The following is a 14,857-nucleotide window of genomic DNA, read 5'->3' on the forward strand; positions in this document are numbered from 1 at the left end:
GAGTCTCACTCTGTTGCCCAGGCTGGAGTGCAGTGGCGTGATCTTGGCTCACTGCAACCTGTGCCTCCTGGGTTCAAGCAATTCTCCTGCCTCAGCCTCCTGAGTAGCTAGGATTACAGGTGTACACCAACACACCCAGCTAATTTTTGTATTTTTAATAGAGACAGGGTTTCATCATGTTGGCCAGGCTGGTCTCAAACTCCTGACCTGGTGATTCGCCTGCCTCGGCCTCCCAAAGTGCTGGGATTACAGGCATGAGCCACGGCGCCCAGCCCTTAAATTTTTTTTTTTTTTTTAAGAAGTGACTAGCACCTGGAGGATCTTGTCTTATAAAGTGTCCCTAAGCCTTCCATTTAAGACTGACTACACATAAATGGTTATATGGACCAGAAGGTCTACAGACAACGGAAGCAGCATCTTAGCAACTCTGAGTTCCTAATGAGGTAAACTTCCCCAGAAGTGACCATTTTTATTCTTTACAAAATAAAATGTAGCTTCTTTTTCAGAAATACAATTTTTATTAAATTCAGTTTTAATTTTTTTCCCATTATACATTTTTAACTTGTACAAAATGACTGAATCCAAAATAGTTGTTAATATAAGGATGCGATTACTTTCTCAACTTAATCTTGAACACAGCTGCATCTTTCTCTAAACTGTACATGTTGGGTACACAGTCCCCAAAGTGAAGTGAATTCCCACAAAGGACTCTGCCCTCAGGAATCTTGTGGTTTAATGGTGATCACAGAGAAGAAAACATTCAGTTACACTGGGGTGAGAGTACCATGAGAGGAGAACTGGCAAGGGGTGCCATTCTAGCATCTGGGTGGGAGAGAGGAGGCTGAATGCCAGGGGAAACTTCCTGGAAAAAGTGATGCTGAGTTAGGACAATTTAGCCAATGAGAAGGGATCTGGCTGTTCCTGGCAGTGGAGACAACATATTTAAAGGCATGGGAGAATATCTAAGATTTACCCTCCCAGGACACAACAACAACACAACAATAACAACAACAAAAACAACAAAACAAAAAATAGAAAACATATGAAAGGACCGTTTTCAAGACACTGGTTATCAGGCAGTGCAGGATAGTGATCCCTGAGAGACAGGAATAGGGTGAGCCCAACAACTGCCCTCACTTAGTGAGGAAGAGAGACAAAAAACAGATGGGATAAGAGAAAATGAATACCAAGATGGCAGACTCAAACCTAACCTTAACAGCAATCACAGTAAGTGAAAATAGCCTAAACATTCCAATGAAAAGGCAGAGATTACCAGACTGGATAAAAGCAACACCCAACCCTATCATGCCTACAAGAAATGCAATTTAAATATAAAGACACAAATAGGTTAAAAGTAAACGGATGTAAACAAGATTACCAGGCTAGCATGCTAACCAAAAGAATGCTAGTTTGACTGTATTAGTATTACATAACATAGCTTTTATCAAAGAATATTACCAGGGATAATTTCATAATGATAAATATGTCAGTTCATTAAAAGGACAATAATCCTAAACGTTTATGCCCCTAATGACAGAGCTTCAAAATACATGATACAAAAAGTGGTAGAATTGCAAGGAGAGACGGACAAATTCACAATTATAGTTGGAGATTTCAATACCTCTTTCTTAATAATTGATAGAATAAGTAGACAGGAACTCAATGAAGAAACAGAAGACCAACACCACCATCAACTAACTTGACCTAATTGGCATCTATAATAGAATATTCCGGCCAGGCACGGTGGCTCACGCCTGTAATCTCAACACTTCGGGAGGCCGAGGTGGGTGGATCACCTGAGGTCAGGAGTTCAAAACCAACCTGGCCAACATAGTGAAACCCCATCTCTAATAAAAATACAAAATTATCTGGGCATGGTGGCGCATGCTTGTAATCCCAGCTACTTGGGAGGCTGAGGCAGGAGAATCGCTTGAACCTGGGAGGCAGAAGTTGCAGTGAGCCGAGATCGCGCCATTGCACTCCAGCCTGGGCAACAAGAGTGCAACTCTGTCTCAAAAAAAAAAAAAAAGAACGCTCCACCCAACAACAGCAGAAGGTACATCCTTTTCAAGTGCACTCGGAACATTCACCCAGGTAGGTCACATTCTAGGCCAAGCTTGTCCAACCCGCGGCCCAGGAAGGCTTTGAATGCAGCCCAACACAAATTCGTAAACTTTCTTAAAACATTATGAGTTTTTTTGTTTGTTTTTGTTTTTAGCTCATCAGCTATCGTTAGTGTTAGTGTATTTTATGTGTGGCCCAAGACAATTCTTCTTCCAACGTGGCCCAGGGAAGCCAAATGATTGGACACCCTTGTTCTAGGCCATTAAGAAAACACCTCTCAAACTTCAAAGGATTCAAGTTATACAAAGTATGTTCTAGGTCTACAATGGAATTAAATTAGAAATCAAGAGCAGATCTCTGGAAAATCTCAAAATATTTGAAAACTAAATAACAAATTCAAACGTGTGGATCGAAGGGAAATCAAAAGGGGAATCAAAAAGGCACGGGAGGGAGAGCGAGCATTGTGTTCCTAACACAACAGTGTGCTTGCTCAGGCTGGCAGCTGGTAATGGTGAGGGAGTAGGACAGGCCCCTGACAAGGCTGGAGGGGACAAAGGTGTACAAAGAGTGTACACTGAGGGCCTGCTACACGTAGGCTCTGTGCTGCCTCTTCTGCACACGACGTCTCATTTACTTCCATTAATATTCTATCACATTCTAGTTCCACCAGGGACTAAGGATCCCGGGAGAGTGAGGGGTTGGTTCTGTTTCTGTGATCCACAATCTAACAACTCTGGCCTGGTCTCAGACACTGCAGCAGGGGTGTATGGGAAGGAGCTGCTGGAGGGGAAGGCTTGCTGTTTGCATGGGGACCTTGGTGTGCCCACCCTGCACACCCTCGCACCCACTACTTTGATTACAAGCAACATCAAGAGCTCCTTAAGGCAGGTCCCCTGAAGAGGGCATGTTTAACATAGATTAATGTGTGTTCTTGAAAATGATACTCTTCATTTCTTTAAAACATCTTACTCTGTAGCCTTTTCATTCATTCCAGCTGTTTTTCATTCATTCCATTCACATGAAACATCTAGAATCAGCATACCCACAAAATAGATTAGTGGTCACTGGGGGCAGAGGTTGGGGAGTGACTGCTAATGGGCACAGAATTTCTTTTTTGGAGTGACGGAAAGAATCTAAAATTAGACAGTGGTAATGGTGGTACAACTCTGTGAATATACTAAAAACCATTAAACTGTACACTTCAAGTGCGTGAGTTGTATCTCAATAAAGCTGTTTTAAAAAACAAAGTCAAGGGTCCTTGCTGTCAGCTGATTCCTCCTCTGACTCCCTCTGAAGCCCACCCCAACAGGCCATTGACCTTCTCTGGCCAAAGACGGATCCTCTGCCCAGAGAGAGGACAGAGTCTGGATCCAACTCTCTGCTTTGTCCCTGGGCCTCAGGCCAGCGGTGTGTACACTGGTAACCTGGTTCATAATTTCTTTCATCAAGTGCCTCCCCTAGATTCTCACTCTCTAATCTCAGTGTCGAGTCTATGACTATAATGGAGGAAGTGGGTCTGGAGAGAGGGTGGCACAGGTTGGAGAGTGTCTGACAGGTGCCCCTAGAAACAGGGCTGGCCTTCTGCTGTGCTATTCCATCTACCTGGATGCTTCTCCTCAAGCCCACAGGTCCCTCACCTCACCTCACAATGCTGCTTCTGGTTTCCTCCACTGCGGTCTTCATCATTGCCCAGGGCTCTCCTTTCCTCATCTCTGTTCCCCAGGCTGGGCTAGGCACCCTTCCCAGGGGTACCCACAGTGCCCACCCACCCCTGTCATGAAACCACCTGGAATCACAAGTGTCTATTTATTAGAGTCTCTCTCTGATTACACAGTGAGCTCCTCAACGGGAGATCCCATGTTATCCCTTCATCTTTCTATCCCCCTTGGGCCCTAAAGAGTCCAGTATACAGGACACACTCAATAAATGGTTGCAAATACACAGCATAATTCCTTGTGTCTATACCTCCATAATCATGAAGTCTGAGTGCTGCAATTTGCACTGCATCTGTCATTTCCTCTAAGGCCCAGGCTGGTCAGGAGAGCACTCGGGGAGTCCCCGGGATAGATATTGAGGGCACATGTCTGGAAACAGGCTACCCTGGCCATGGTCTCTTTGGGGGACCTCAGGCAGAGATAACAGCCACCCCCATCTGTGGTTGGTGACAGTGGCCTGTGAAGGCAGAGGAGCACCTGAGCATCCTGTACACGGGCCCCTTCTGCCCCCTGGTGTCACTGTGGGGAAAGGCAGTGGGGCCCCCTGGAAGCTAGAGGAGGAAGGCTCAGTAGGTCCCCAAGTTCCTGATTCCTGGTAGAGCCACACAGGAACCCCAGGCTCCTGAGGACTCGGTGGGTAGGGACTGAGCAAGGGGAGAGGCCCACAGCCCAGCCATATATGGGCAGGCAAAACAGCAAAGGCCTGGATCCCTGATTTCGTCCCTTCCCTCCCTGCCACAAACACTCATGGTGTCTGATCTGGGTGGATTCAAGGCTGGGGGCCTGGTAGGTCTGGGGAACGTGATGGTGAGTGGCAAGGGCAGCTCTTGGCAGTGCTGCCGTTTGTTAGTGTGGAGCTGACAGGCATGTTGGCCGCACCAGGACCTCCTGGGCGGGGGCTCAGAACTGCTCAAGAAGGAAGGGCTCCAGAGGTAGGTATGAGGAGCTGGCTATAAGCCCCAAAAGAATAAGATGGGCAGAGCGGTTTTAAATAAGACAGAATATGATACTCCAATAAACAAGGCCAACCCAAGGGAGTAGAGTTACATTTTGAGAGTGAGTTTGAAAAGCAGAGAAATGACAAAAGCGATCCCTGCATTGAGCAGATTCCAACAGGGCAGGATGGCAGGAGAGCAAACCCAAACGGGTACGTGTTCCTCTATGGGATGCCAGCGCCACAGCAGGAACTGCTGTGTGGCCCAATGTGTCTCCTAGCTGGGCTCTCCTGCTCTGGGCCTTCCTCATCCCTCAACCTCAAGCCCCTCGAGGGCACCCAGTGGACCAAACACACAAGGGACTATGAGATGTTTCTGCAAAGACTTCACAGAACTCTTGTTTCACATGACTTCAGCTAGCTTTTCCCTATCTTGATCCTTGCAATTCTTGCAAAATGGAGATTTCTGCAGTCATATTCCCAGACTACGATCCATTTTCAGCTCCAGTCCAGCAGTCCCAACTGCTTTTACCATTTCTTTCACTCAGAATGATTCAAATGGAACTTGTGTTTCCATGCAAACCATCTCTCCCTTCCATATCCCTCTACACCCTTTCTCTGCAGAGATGCAGGCATCAAATTCAGACCTCAGGCATGGGTCTCCCTTCTCCTTGCCCCATACTGAATCAGCCACCCATGGAGCCCTGCCCAACCTCTGTCCCTGTGGTCTGGATTCCATCTCATCCTTTCCACTTTGACTTCAACCCCTTGATCTACACCAGTGGTACTCAACCTTGGCTACTCATTGGAATCACTTGGAGATGTCTGGATCCCACCCCTAGAGACTCTAATTTGCAGCCAAGGTTGAGAACAACAGTCCGAGCACTGTCAACATTCCATGCCTAGAATGTCTTAGGAATTTATAAACTGGTACCTGCCACCAAGATTTCAAGCTCGACCGCCCAAGTGACATTGGGGTTGTCTCTACTGACACCTTTCCGGGTTGAGATGCACCCTAAGCTAAAAACTAGAGGAAGAGAGGTCACCACCTCCCAAGGTGATCCATTCCTGCTTTGCACAGCTCTATTAGAAAATGATCCTTAAATTGAGTCATATGTCTGTATTCCTCTTTCACCTACCCATCTATCCCAAGGGCAGACTGTACCTGTTTCACACAGGTGTGACCTTCAGACATTTGAGAACTTTCCAGAACTTCTGGGTCTTTCTCTCCCCAAACTGGACAAGGCCCAGGTGTTCTGCCTTCTCTGCATGATACTGCCCAGAACATTCCAGGTGAGGCCTGCCCAGCAAAGGATAGGATGGCCACTGCCCTGCTTTGAGAAAGGCCTGCCCAAGTACCCAGATGTGTGTGTAAGGAGCCCACAGGCAGGGAGCCCAGCCTTACCTTACACTGATCCAGCGGTGTCTCCTCGGCCTCCTGGAAGACCACACTGAAGGAGATGCTCTTGGGGTCAGAGGAGAAGACCCAGCTGATGGTGAGGCCTGCCTCGGCCACAGTGATGGGGATCAGGCTGTAGGTGCTGGACCTCACAAACAGCTCCCTGCTACCCTCCCCGAAGCTGGCGATCTCATCCACTGTGAGGGGTACTTTGATCCTAAAATAAAAATACAGAGAGGGACCTGATTGACTGGGCAAAGTGTTTGTGTCCACTGGCCAGGTCATCTGTGGCTCAGAGGTGGCTGGAGACTTCGGAGACTCTTGAGAGGACAAGCCCTGGGTAACCTTGGCCAACATGCTTAATTAGGGGATGGGCAGCTCACTCCAACAAATGCTTCCTGAGCGCTAACTACATGCCTGGCATAGGTCTAGGCACGGAGGAGACAGCAGTAAAAAATACAGATGACACCTTTGCCTGTGTGGAGGTTAAAGCCCATGGGAACTAAGGAACTGAGGATGGCCTGACCTGCTCCACGGCCCTCATGGACAGGAAGCAAGTGCCGAGGCACAGCTTTTTGCTGCTCTCCTGAAGATGCCCTGCTGCTCAGCCATCTGTTTTTTCTCTGCCATTTCTCCTTCCAGTTCCCTGCCTCGCCCTTTCACCTAATTAGTACAAGCCTCCCAGCCTTTCGATATAGTCCATCTTCTCAGCTGCATCTGGCGTCCATTGTAAGATTCCACATGGACACCCTGACCTTTCCTCAAATGCCAACATCCCATACTCTTTATAATGCAAGGGTGGTGCAAGTAATACAACGGTTTTGGGGAGAAAAGCTTGTTCTTACTCTCCCTGGGTAGACAAAAGCTTCTTCAAGAAGTTTATAAGGTTCATTGACAGTGAGTTCCTCTGTTTTTGGGGTTCTGTGCTGGACCCAGAGTGTGACGTGAAGAATGTGAGGTTAGGGGCCAAGGGACCTGCCTCACTGCATCCCTGCTGCATAAGCCTCAGTTCTTCATCTGCCAAACAAGGACAACCACACCTGCCTCAGGACTGCTGCAAGGACTAGATTACAAGATGAACCCAGGGAGCTTGCTCCTCAGGGCCCCTTCCAGGCCGAGTGGCACCCCTCCTACACTGTGCAACTCTGGAGGCAGCTAGGTTAGCTCATGATCATGGAGACAGAGCCTCCAGTGCAGAGCTGCAACTTAGGAGCAGTGTGGCCTTGGGTGAGTCACTCACTCACTTTGAACCTCGGTTTCTCAACTGTGAAATGGGAAGGTGGCGGCCATCATAGGCCACGCCCTGTGCTCAACAATTTTGCATGTTACTGCAATGGCTCCTTGAGGAAGGCATGACTGTTGCCATTCTACAAAAGAGGAAACTAAGATTCTAAAAGATTGAGAAATTCAATCCAGGCTCACACAGGTCTGAGGCAAAGCCATCATCTTCCTACCATACCAAACTGCCTTTTGTGGAGAAAATGTATTACTATCCCCTTTAACACAGGGGAGGGAATTAACTTCAAAGAGGTGAGGTAACTTGCCCAACACTGCGCAGCAAGTGGTGGTGCTGAGCGTTCATCTGCCTCCAAAGCTGTGGAGATGAATGGACAGACTCCCCAAAGCTAATGAGAAGGGTAAGAAATGATTAAAAAACCAGTATGCTTTAAAGAACAGCTCCAATACTCACCTTTGTGAGAATTCAATTCAATGCGATACTTCTCCATGTGTTAAATTTTATTTCTAATTAAGAACCCTCGACCAACATTTACAATTTTCAAGAATCTGAGGGCAGGTTTGGGGGGTCCATTCTGGAACAGACATCTTTCTTGTAATGTGGAAATCTTACCATATTACCATGCAAAAAGTCACTTACCCTGACATAATGCCCCATTAATACATTAATGCTGGAGCATTTTATAATTTTATGCTCCAGAATTCTCCCCTGGCACCCAGGTATTTGGATTGTGCCTCAATCATCTAGTCTAGACATCATCTAGACATCATCTATTCAGTGACAAGGACAATACTCAGCCTCTCCAAAGCCGATCTTAACAAAAACAAATCAAAGGTTTGCTCAAATATAATATAATCTTAAGATGCCTATTGTCTATAAGGCTCATGTCACAGATGTGAATTCCACTGAGTGACCTGAGAAATTTCAGTTTACATGAGTCAAGGGGTACCAACACATTTGCAGCGTTCTGAGATAATCCCAACCTTTAACATGTTTTCAGATGCTCTCATGATGTTGTTGCTAATCCTTAGCTTGCTGTCACTCTCTTTGAAAGAGGCAGAAAAAAATAACTTTCAAGGTGTTGTCATTCTCCTTGCATTTTATTCCCATGTCCAGCTGACCTATTCTCCGTACTGTCTTATTCTCCTCAAAGACCTGCCTTGGATCTGTGTGTTCTAGTTATTTCTAAATCTCATAACTTTCCTCATCCCTTTACTTGAGGGTAGGTTTTTTACCAGTTTTATTATAAATGATTTCAAACATTTCCCTGTTCTTTCCCACTAAATGCCACTAAAAAACCTGAAAATGATTCAGCAGTTGTAGTAAAAGTGAAGGGCAGGAGAAGGAAGGCGGACTGATTAAGGACCCCCAGAATATGAGGAAAATCACAACAGCTTAGCGTCTCTGAGCCCCCCACCTACACATAATAAAAAACCACTCATTATCCTAAGAGCCAGGAAAATCACAGTGTGCATGAGGAAAGACAATCAACAGAAGCCGACACTGACATCAACCAGATGCTGGAGTTATCTGTCAAGGCTTTTAAAGCAGCCATCAAAAAAAATGCTTCAGTAACAATTTTAAATGTTCTTGAAACAATAAAACAGTGGAAAACTCATACCAAAGAAACAGAAGATATAAAAAAGTACCAAATGGAAATTTTAGAACTAAATAATTACAATAACCAAAATAAAAAAAAATCACTGGACACTCAATAGCTGAATAAAGATGACAGTTGTACTTGAAGAGAGAAAAACAGAAATTCCTCAATCTGAACAACACAGGGAAAAGAGAATTGGGGGACAGGGTGCAAGGAAAAAGAACAGAGCCTGAGGAATCTACAAGACAAGGACAAAAGATCTCACATTTGTATCACTGGAGTCCCAAATGGAGAGGGAAAATAGAGTGCATCTGAAAAAATGTTCAAAGAAATGATGGTTATAAACTTCCCAAATATGATGACAGATAAGCCTAGAGATTTAAGAGCTGAGTGTACCCCAAATAGGAAAAACCCAAAGAAATTCATGCCAAGACCCATCATAATTAAACGTCTAAGAACAAAAGACAAAGAAAAAACTTAAAAGCAGGCAGAGAGGAGTAACTTATTATCTATGGGGGAATACCAATTTGAATGCCAGGGGATTTCTCATCTAAAACCATGGAGGCCAGAGGGAAGTAGCAGCACACATATTTCAAATGCTGAAAGAAAAGAACTTTCAATTCTATATCTGGCAAACATCCTTTAGATATTCTGTCAAATCCGGCAGTGTGTGAAAAGACTTATATACCACAGCCAGTGGGATTTATCCCAGGTATGCAAGGCTGGTTTGATATATGAAAGTCAATCAATGCAATCCATCATATCAACAGGCTAAGGAAGAAAAAGCCTATGATCTTATCAACTGATGTAGAAGAAAGATCTGGCAAAATTCAACAGCCATTCACGACCACCCAAGTTCTCTGTTACTATTTCTAATTGTCACTGCTGTGAGTAGCATGCAAGGGACATTTTGGTAGCTTTATCTTTGCACCTCCAGTCATTATTTCCTCAGGATAAATTCCCAGACACAGGCCCATTGCATCAAAGAGAAAATGCAATTCTTGAACTTTTGGTACATTCTGCAGCCAAGTTGCTCTCCAGAAAGGGTGGCCCTGACACTTCATACTCCCCCAGCATCAACAGCTTGTGAGTGGGCTAGCTATTTAATTCTTCCTGCTTGGTCTGCCCCATAATTCAATATAGTGTTTGTCCAAGTGTGGTCCAAGGTCACCTGAGGACTGGTGGAATAGATTATTCTCTCACGACCACATCTAAACCTTCAGGAAATTCTGTCTGCACCACCTTCAAAATAGGTCCAGAATTTGCCCTGGTCTCTGCGCTCTCTGCCAACACTTGGTCCAAGGAACAAGGATTCCTCTAATACCCTCCCAACTGGTCTCCCCACTTTGGCTCTCATCCTCCATCATCTATTCTCTACATGGCAATCAGAACAATCCTTTTTCAACTGTAAATTAGATTAAGTCACTCTTAATGCTACACACCTCATTCTGGGGGTCCCATTTCCCTCAGATTCAAAGTCAAAGTCCTTACAATGGCCAACGAGGCCCTATGTGCTGGGACCCTCATTTCCACTCTGACTCCACCTCCTGGTTCTCTCTGCTGCAGGCACGCTGGCCCTTTTCTCAGCCCCTGAACATGTCAGGCATTGTCCTGTCTCAGGGCCTTTGTGCTGCGTGTTCCCTCTGCCTGAAATGCTATACCCGCAGATAGATGCCTGGCAACTCCTTCACCTCCTTCAAGTCTTATCTTCTTACTGTCACTTTATTTAAAATGGCAAATTCCCCTTCCCTGTTATCCTACTTTATCTTTTTCCATAGCAAGCACCACCTTGTAACATTTATACAATATTGACTTATTTAATTATGTTTATAGCGTATCATCTGTCAACCCCTGCTGGAATATAAGCTTGATGAGGGCGAGGGGTCAGCCTTTCTTGGTTTTGTTTACTGACATGCTCTAAGCACCTAAAATAGTACCTGGCACATTGTGATAATTAATAAATATCTGTGAATGAGTGACTGAATCTATTTAATGACAATTATGCAGCCACTGGACACAACACTGGAGAACTCGATGATATGGGAAAATACTCATGCTATAGGAAGTTTTAAAAGACTGTAAAATAAGATTTAGAATATTTGTTTGTGTCAAAAATTATATGCATATATGTGTATAAAAAAGACTGGAAGGCGATATGCCAAAATGTTTTGCTTATCTCTATTTTCCTAATTTTTTACAATGTAAGTGTACTGCTCATACAATAAAAAAATTAACAAAGTTATTTTGAAAAAAGAACATGAGGTGTGGGAGGAATATTATAAAGGGGCAACTTCGTAGGGTGAGGGAACTGTTCTATATCTTAATTGCGGTAGTGATCACACTGTATCATTAATGAAAATTCAAGCACTGTATACTTGCTTGAATCTTAATGTATATAAGCTATGCCTGAAAAAAAAGAATAAACGAAGCCCCATTGGTATTAAGTTAGAGCCCCCGAGGTGGTCCCCAGCGCCGGCACTGGAGAGGCCAGTGCTCCTCCCAACGCCACACCTGGGGAGGGCCCAGGCAGCAGTTGCCACTTACATCAGTTCTCCAGACTTCAGCAGGCAGATTTCCGAATCCTGCCCCACGGGCATGTCTTCAGTGTCCTCAGGCGTTAGCGAGGTTGATGTAGTATCCCTGAAATGTCACAAATGAGAACACAGTCATTTAGCTATCAACACACAGGGTCTCACATCCTGGGGTCCGAGTCTTGGAGTCACAGGCAGCCAAATCCAGATGCATGGGGGATCCTTTAATCATAGAGGCCATGACAGAGACCCCGGCAGATTTTGTGGGTAGAGGGAGGGCTGCAGGGGCCGGGGCCAGGGCCAACAGGTGGACAAGGAGAAGACAATAGGGCTACAGCAGTTTCCCTGGAGCAGCTGTAGGGAAGATACCTCCTGCTATAGGAAGGGTGAGCAGAAACACAAATCAACCACTCTCCTAGCCCACGCCAGCAGAGCTGTTGCCACAGGACCAAGGTACCAGCACCACTGGGTCCTGCCTTCTCAGTGCCAGTGCACAACTAGAGAAGCCTCTGGCCTATCCCTGGGGCACAAGAACAGGCACCCAGGGGAGGTTTTTAACACCTTCTGAATTATGGATCCTTAGAACATTTTGGCAAATTGAAGTCCCTGCACTTCACTGATGGGGACACAGAGGCCCAGGCAGTTCCTCAGAGGCAGAGCTGGAGCCAGAACTAGATACCCTGACTGCAACTTAGTGTTTTCCCTGTGGGGTTCCAGGTCCAGCTCAGCCAGGGACTTATACAATCTCAGGTGCCTCAGAGCCCAACCAGCTCCACTCCCCAGTTCTGCCAAAGAGGAAACCTAGGTCCAGAAAAGAAAAAATGGCTTTGCCCTCATGTGAAGGCATCAATGAGGAAGATCTCCCATGCAGTGTGGCTTCTTTTTAAATTGCTGAAATAATCTGTGCTCTTCCAGGAGCTGAATGCCACCAGCCCTGAGCAAGTGGGGCTCCCTCTAGCTGGAGGTCTCTGTGGCCCCCAAGGGCAGGGGACATGGTATGACTGTAGTGGGGTCCATTGTGGTTCCAGCTTCAGCACTGTGACTGTGTGACTCACGGTGAGCTCTTTCCTCCTGAGACCCCAGTTTTCCTTCTCTAAATGGAAGCAAATGGAACCAGATGGACTCTGGGTTCTGATGGCTTGAAAAGGCTGTAAGTTTTAAAGGACTCAGAGGTAGCATTGTGTGAGCCCACTGGCTCAGAAAGAAGTGGGCTTGCTCTGGTCAGCAGCTTCCTGCCCACAGCCTCCGCTGCTCTTCTCAGGGAAGGTGCAGGAAGAACGCGGGCTGCAGCACCTGCTGCCACCAGGGGCATGTCTTGTCACTCTGGCATTTCTTTTTCTTCCTGGCCCCAACCCCCTCTCTGTCTTCCTCCTTGCCTAACACCTCCTTCTTTTTGCTTTCCAGCCGCTGGTTTCCAGGCCCGCACCCTCACCTCGGGACAAACAGAAACAGGGAACATCAGTGCAAGAAGCTGCTCAAGGAGCCAGCTTGTGCGGCCACCCACTTGACAGCAGGGAAGCACAAGTCCAGAGGAGACAGGCCAGGGTCACTCAGGCCTGCTTTTGTTTGCTTTCATCCTTGTCCAAGGCGTAAATACCATAAATGAGATAAAGAAATAACACAGAATGAGAGAGACGCTGAAAGCTGTACTTGGTTCTCCCAATTTTCCCGCATTCAGGATAAAAGATGTCCTAATCTATAATTTCCTCTCTTCCTCCATCACCCTCCTCCCTGACCACAGTGATGACAGACAACGCCTGATTACCTGCAAGCAGATGATTCAGAGCAGGTTTCCCAGACCCTTGCTGGCCCCGACAGACGCCCTGCATGAGTGAGGTAGGAATGGGATAGGTGGGTGATGCAGTCTCAAAGGTGACAATTAGGGCAGAGGGCTTTCTTTTCAATAGGTTTTCAAACTGTAGGTCATGACCCATTTAGTGGGCTGTGAATCAATTTAGGAGGTTATGACCAACATTAAAAGAAATAGAATAAAACAGAAAATACAATAGTATATTGCATGTTGTGAGGATAAGTATTTATGAGGCTCTTGGGGTTTTTTGTTGTTGTTGTTTGTTTTTGAGATGGAGTTTTGCTCTGTCGCCAGGCTGGAGTGCTATGGCACGATCTTGGCTTACTGCAACATCCGACTCCCTGGTTCAAGCGATTTTCCTGCCTCAGCCTCCCGAATAGCTGGGATTACAGGCACACACCACCACACCCAGCTAATTTTTGTATTTTTAGTAGATACGGGGTTTCACCATGTTGGCCAGGATGGTCTCAAACTCCTGACCACATGATTGGCCCACCTCGGCCTCCCAAAGTGCTGGGATTACAGGCGTGAGCCACTGAGGCCAGCCTCGAGGCTCTTGTTTTGACCATATGTGTACACACATGCAAACTAGGTAGCCGTGCAAAATGTATTTCTTACCGTGAGATGTTGTAGAAAATGTTCAAGCAACTCAGAGGATGTCAAGGGATGTAAGAGCTTGAGAAAGGACAGCAACCAAAGCATGACCACTAGAGGGCACCCCACCTCCTACTACAGCTGCTTCCTTTCCTTGCTATTGAGGCGCAAAGATACCAGATACTCACTGCCCACGCGGCTTTCCTCCTCCCCTTGCTCTGGTCATGGCAGCCTACTGCTAGCTTGGCTGATGGCATGCCACCCTTTCCTTCCGAGTTTCTGTCTGCAGCCTGTGGTCAGTTGAGTGAATATCTCTTGAGCACACGTTCTAGTCTGTCAACTTGTCTGTCCCTTTGTGGGTGCCATCCTGGCATTCCTGGGCAGCCTGCTGTGCACACAGCCCATGCCCAGTGAATATCTACATTATTTGTCTCAGGGTAAGGTTTTCTTCTGTCCCAAATGCTCCCAAAGGAGGACATACCCAAGGCTCCACATTAGAAGCGAGTCAGAATAAAGTGGTGAGCACAAACCAGGCAGCCCCTGGCACTGTAGTCCTGGAGTCCACACCTCTCTGAGTCATGGTGGAGCCCCTCCAGCTTGGTGTCTACAAATGGGAGTCTATAGTCCTTCCCTGTCACGAATCAAATGGCCTCAGCCTGTTTGTTATGTAATTACTGCACAACTTTAATCCTGCAGGCTGCCTGCAGTACAGATCTGCTTGTTTAGAAACTAGCCGAGGGAGGAACAGATGCCTGGAAAATCCCTATGGCCCAAGGTGCCTTGCTGCCAATCTTCCCCAGAGGGCGCCATCTCCCCTCAGCCTCGCTAAGCCCCGCAGAGTGAGAAGTGTTGTTTTCCTGATTACACAGGCTCCCATCGTCCCTCTGGTCAGCCTCCATTTGTGAACAGTCTCCTGTGAAATGGAGATGTCTTCAGTTTAGAACCGCACTCTTCAATACAGTAGCCACTAGCC

The 14,857-nt window shown here is 46.4% G+C and overlaps 1 protein-coding gene across 4 annotated transcripts in view; it reads right to left on the reverse strand.

The window, feature by feature from the left end:
- The window catches only part of FYCO1 (FYVE and coiled-coil domain autophagy adaptor 1), a 77,723-nt gene that overhangs the window by 7,073 nt on the left and 55,793 nt on the right, over positions 1–14,857 (reverse strand). For 3 of the 4 annotated variants that reach the window (XM_003309767.7, XM_016940897.4, XM_009445349.5), the window contains exons 15-16: positions 11,494–11,589; positions 6,119–6,329 (exon numbers count right to left, since the gene is read on the reverse strand). In XM_003309767.7, the coding sequence (XP_003309815.3) occupies positions 6,119–6,329; positions 11,494–11,589 (307 nt within the window). Of the gene's footprint in view, positions 1–498; positions 3,092–6,118; positions 6,330–11,493; positions 11,590–14,857 lie in introns of those variants that run through there. The other variant, XM_063806755.1, reaches the window with a different exon arrangement.

The sequence above is a fragment of the Pan troglodytes genome, chromosome 2, assembly GCF_028858775.2.
Source record: "Pan troglodytes isolate AG18354 chromosome 2, NHGRI_mPanTro3-v2.0_pri, whole genome shotgun sequence".
Taxonomy (NCBI): domain Eukaryota; kingdom Metazoa; phylum Chordata; class Mammalia; order Primates; family Hominidae; genus Pan; species Pan troglodytes.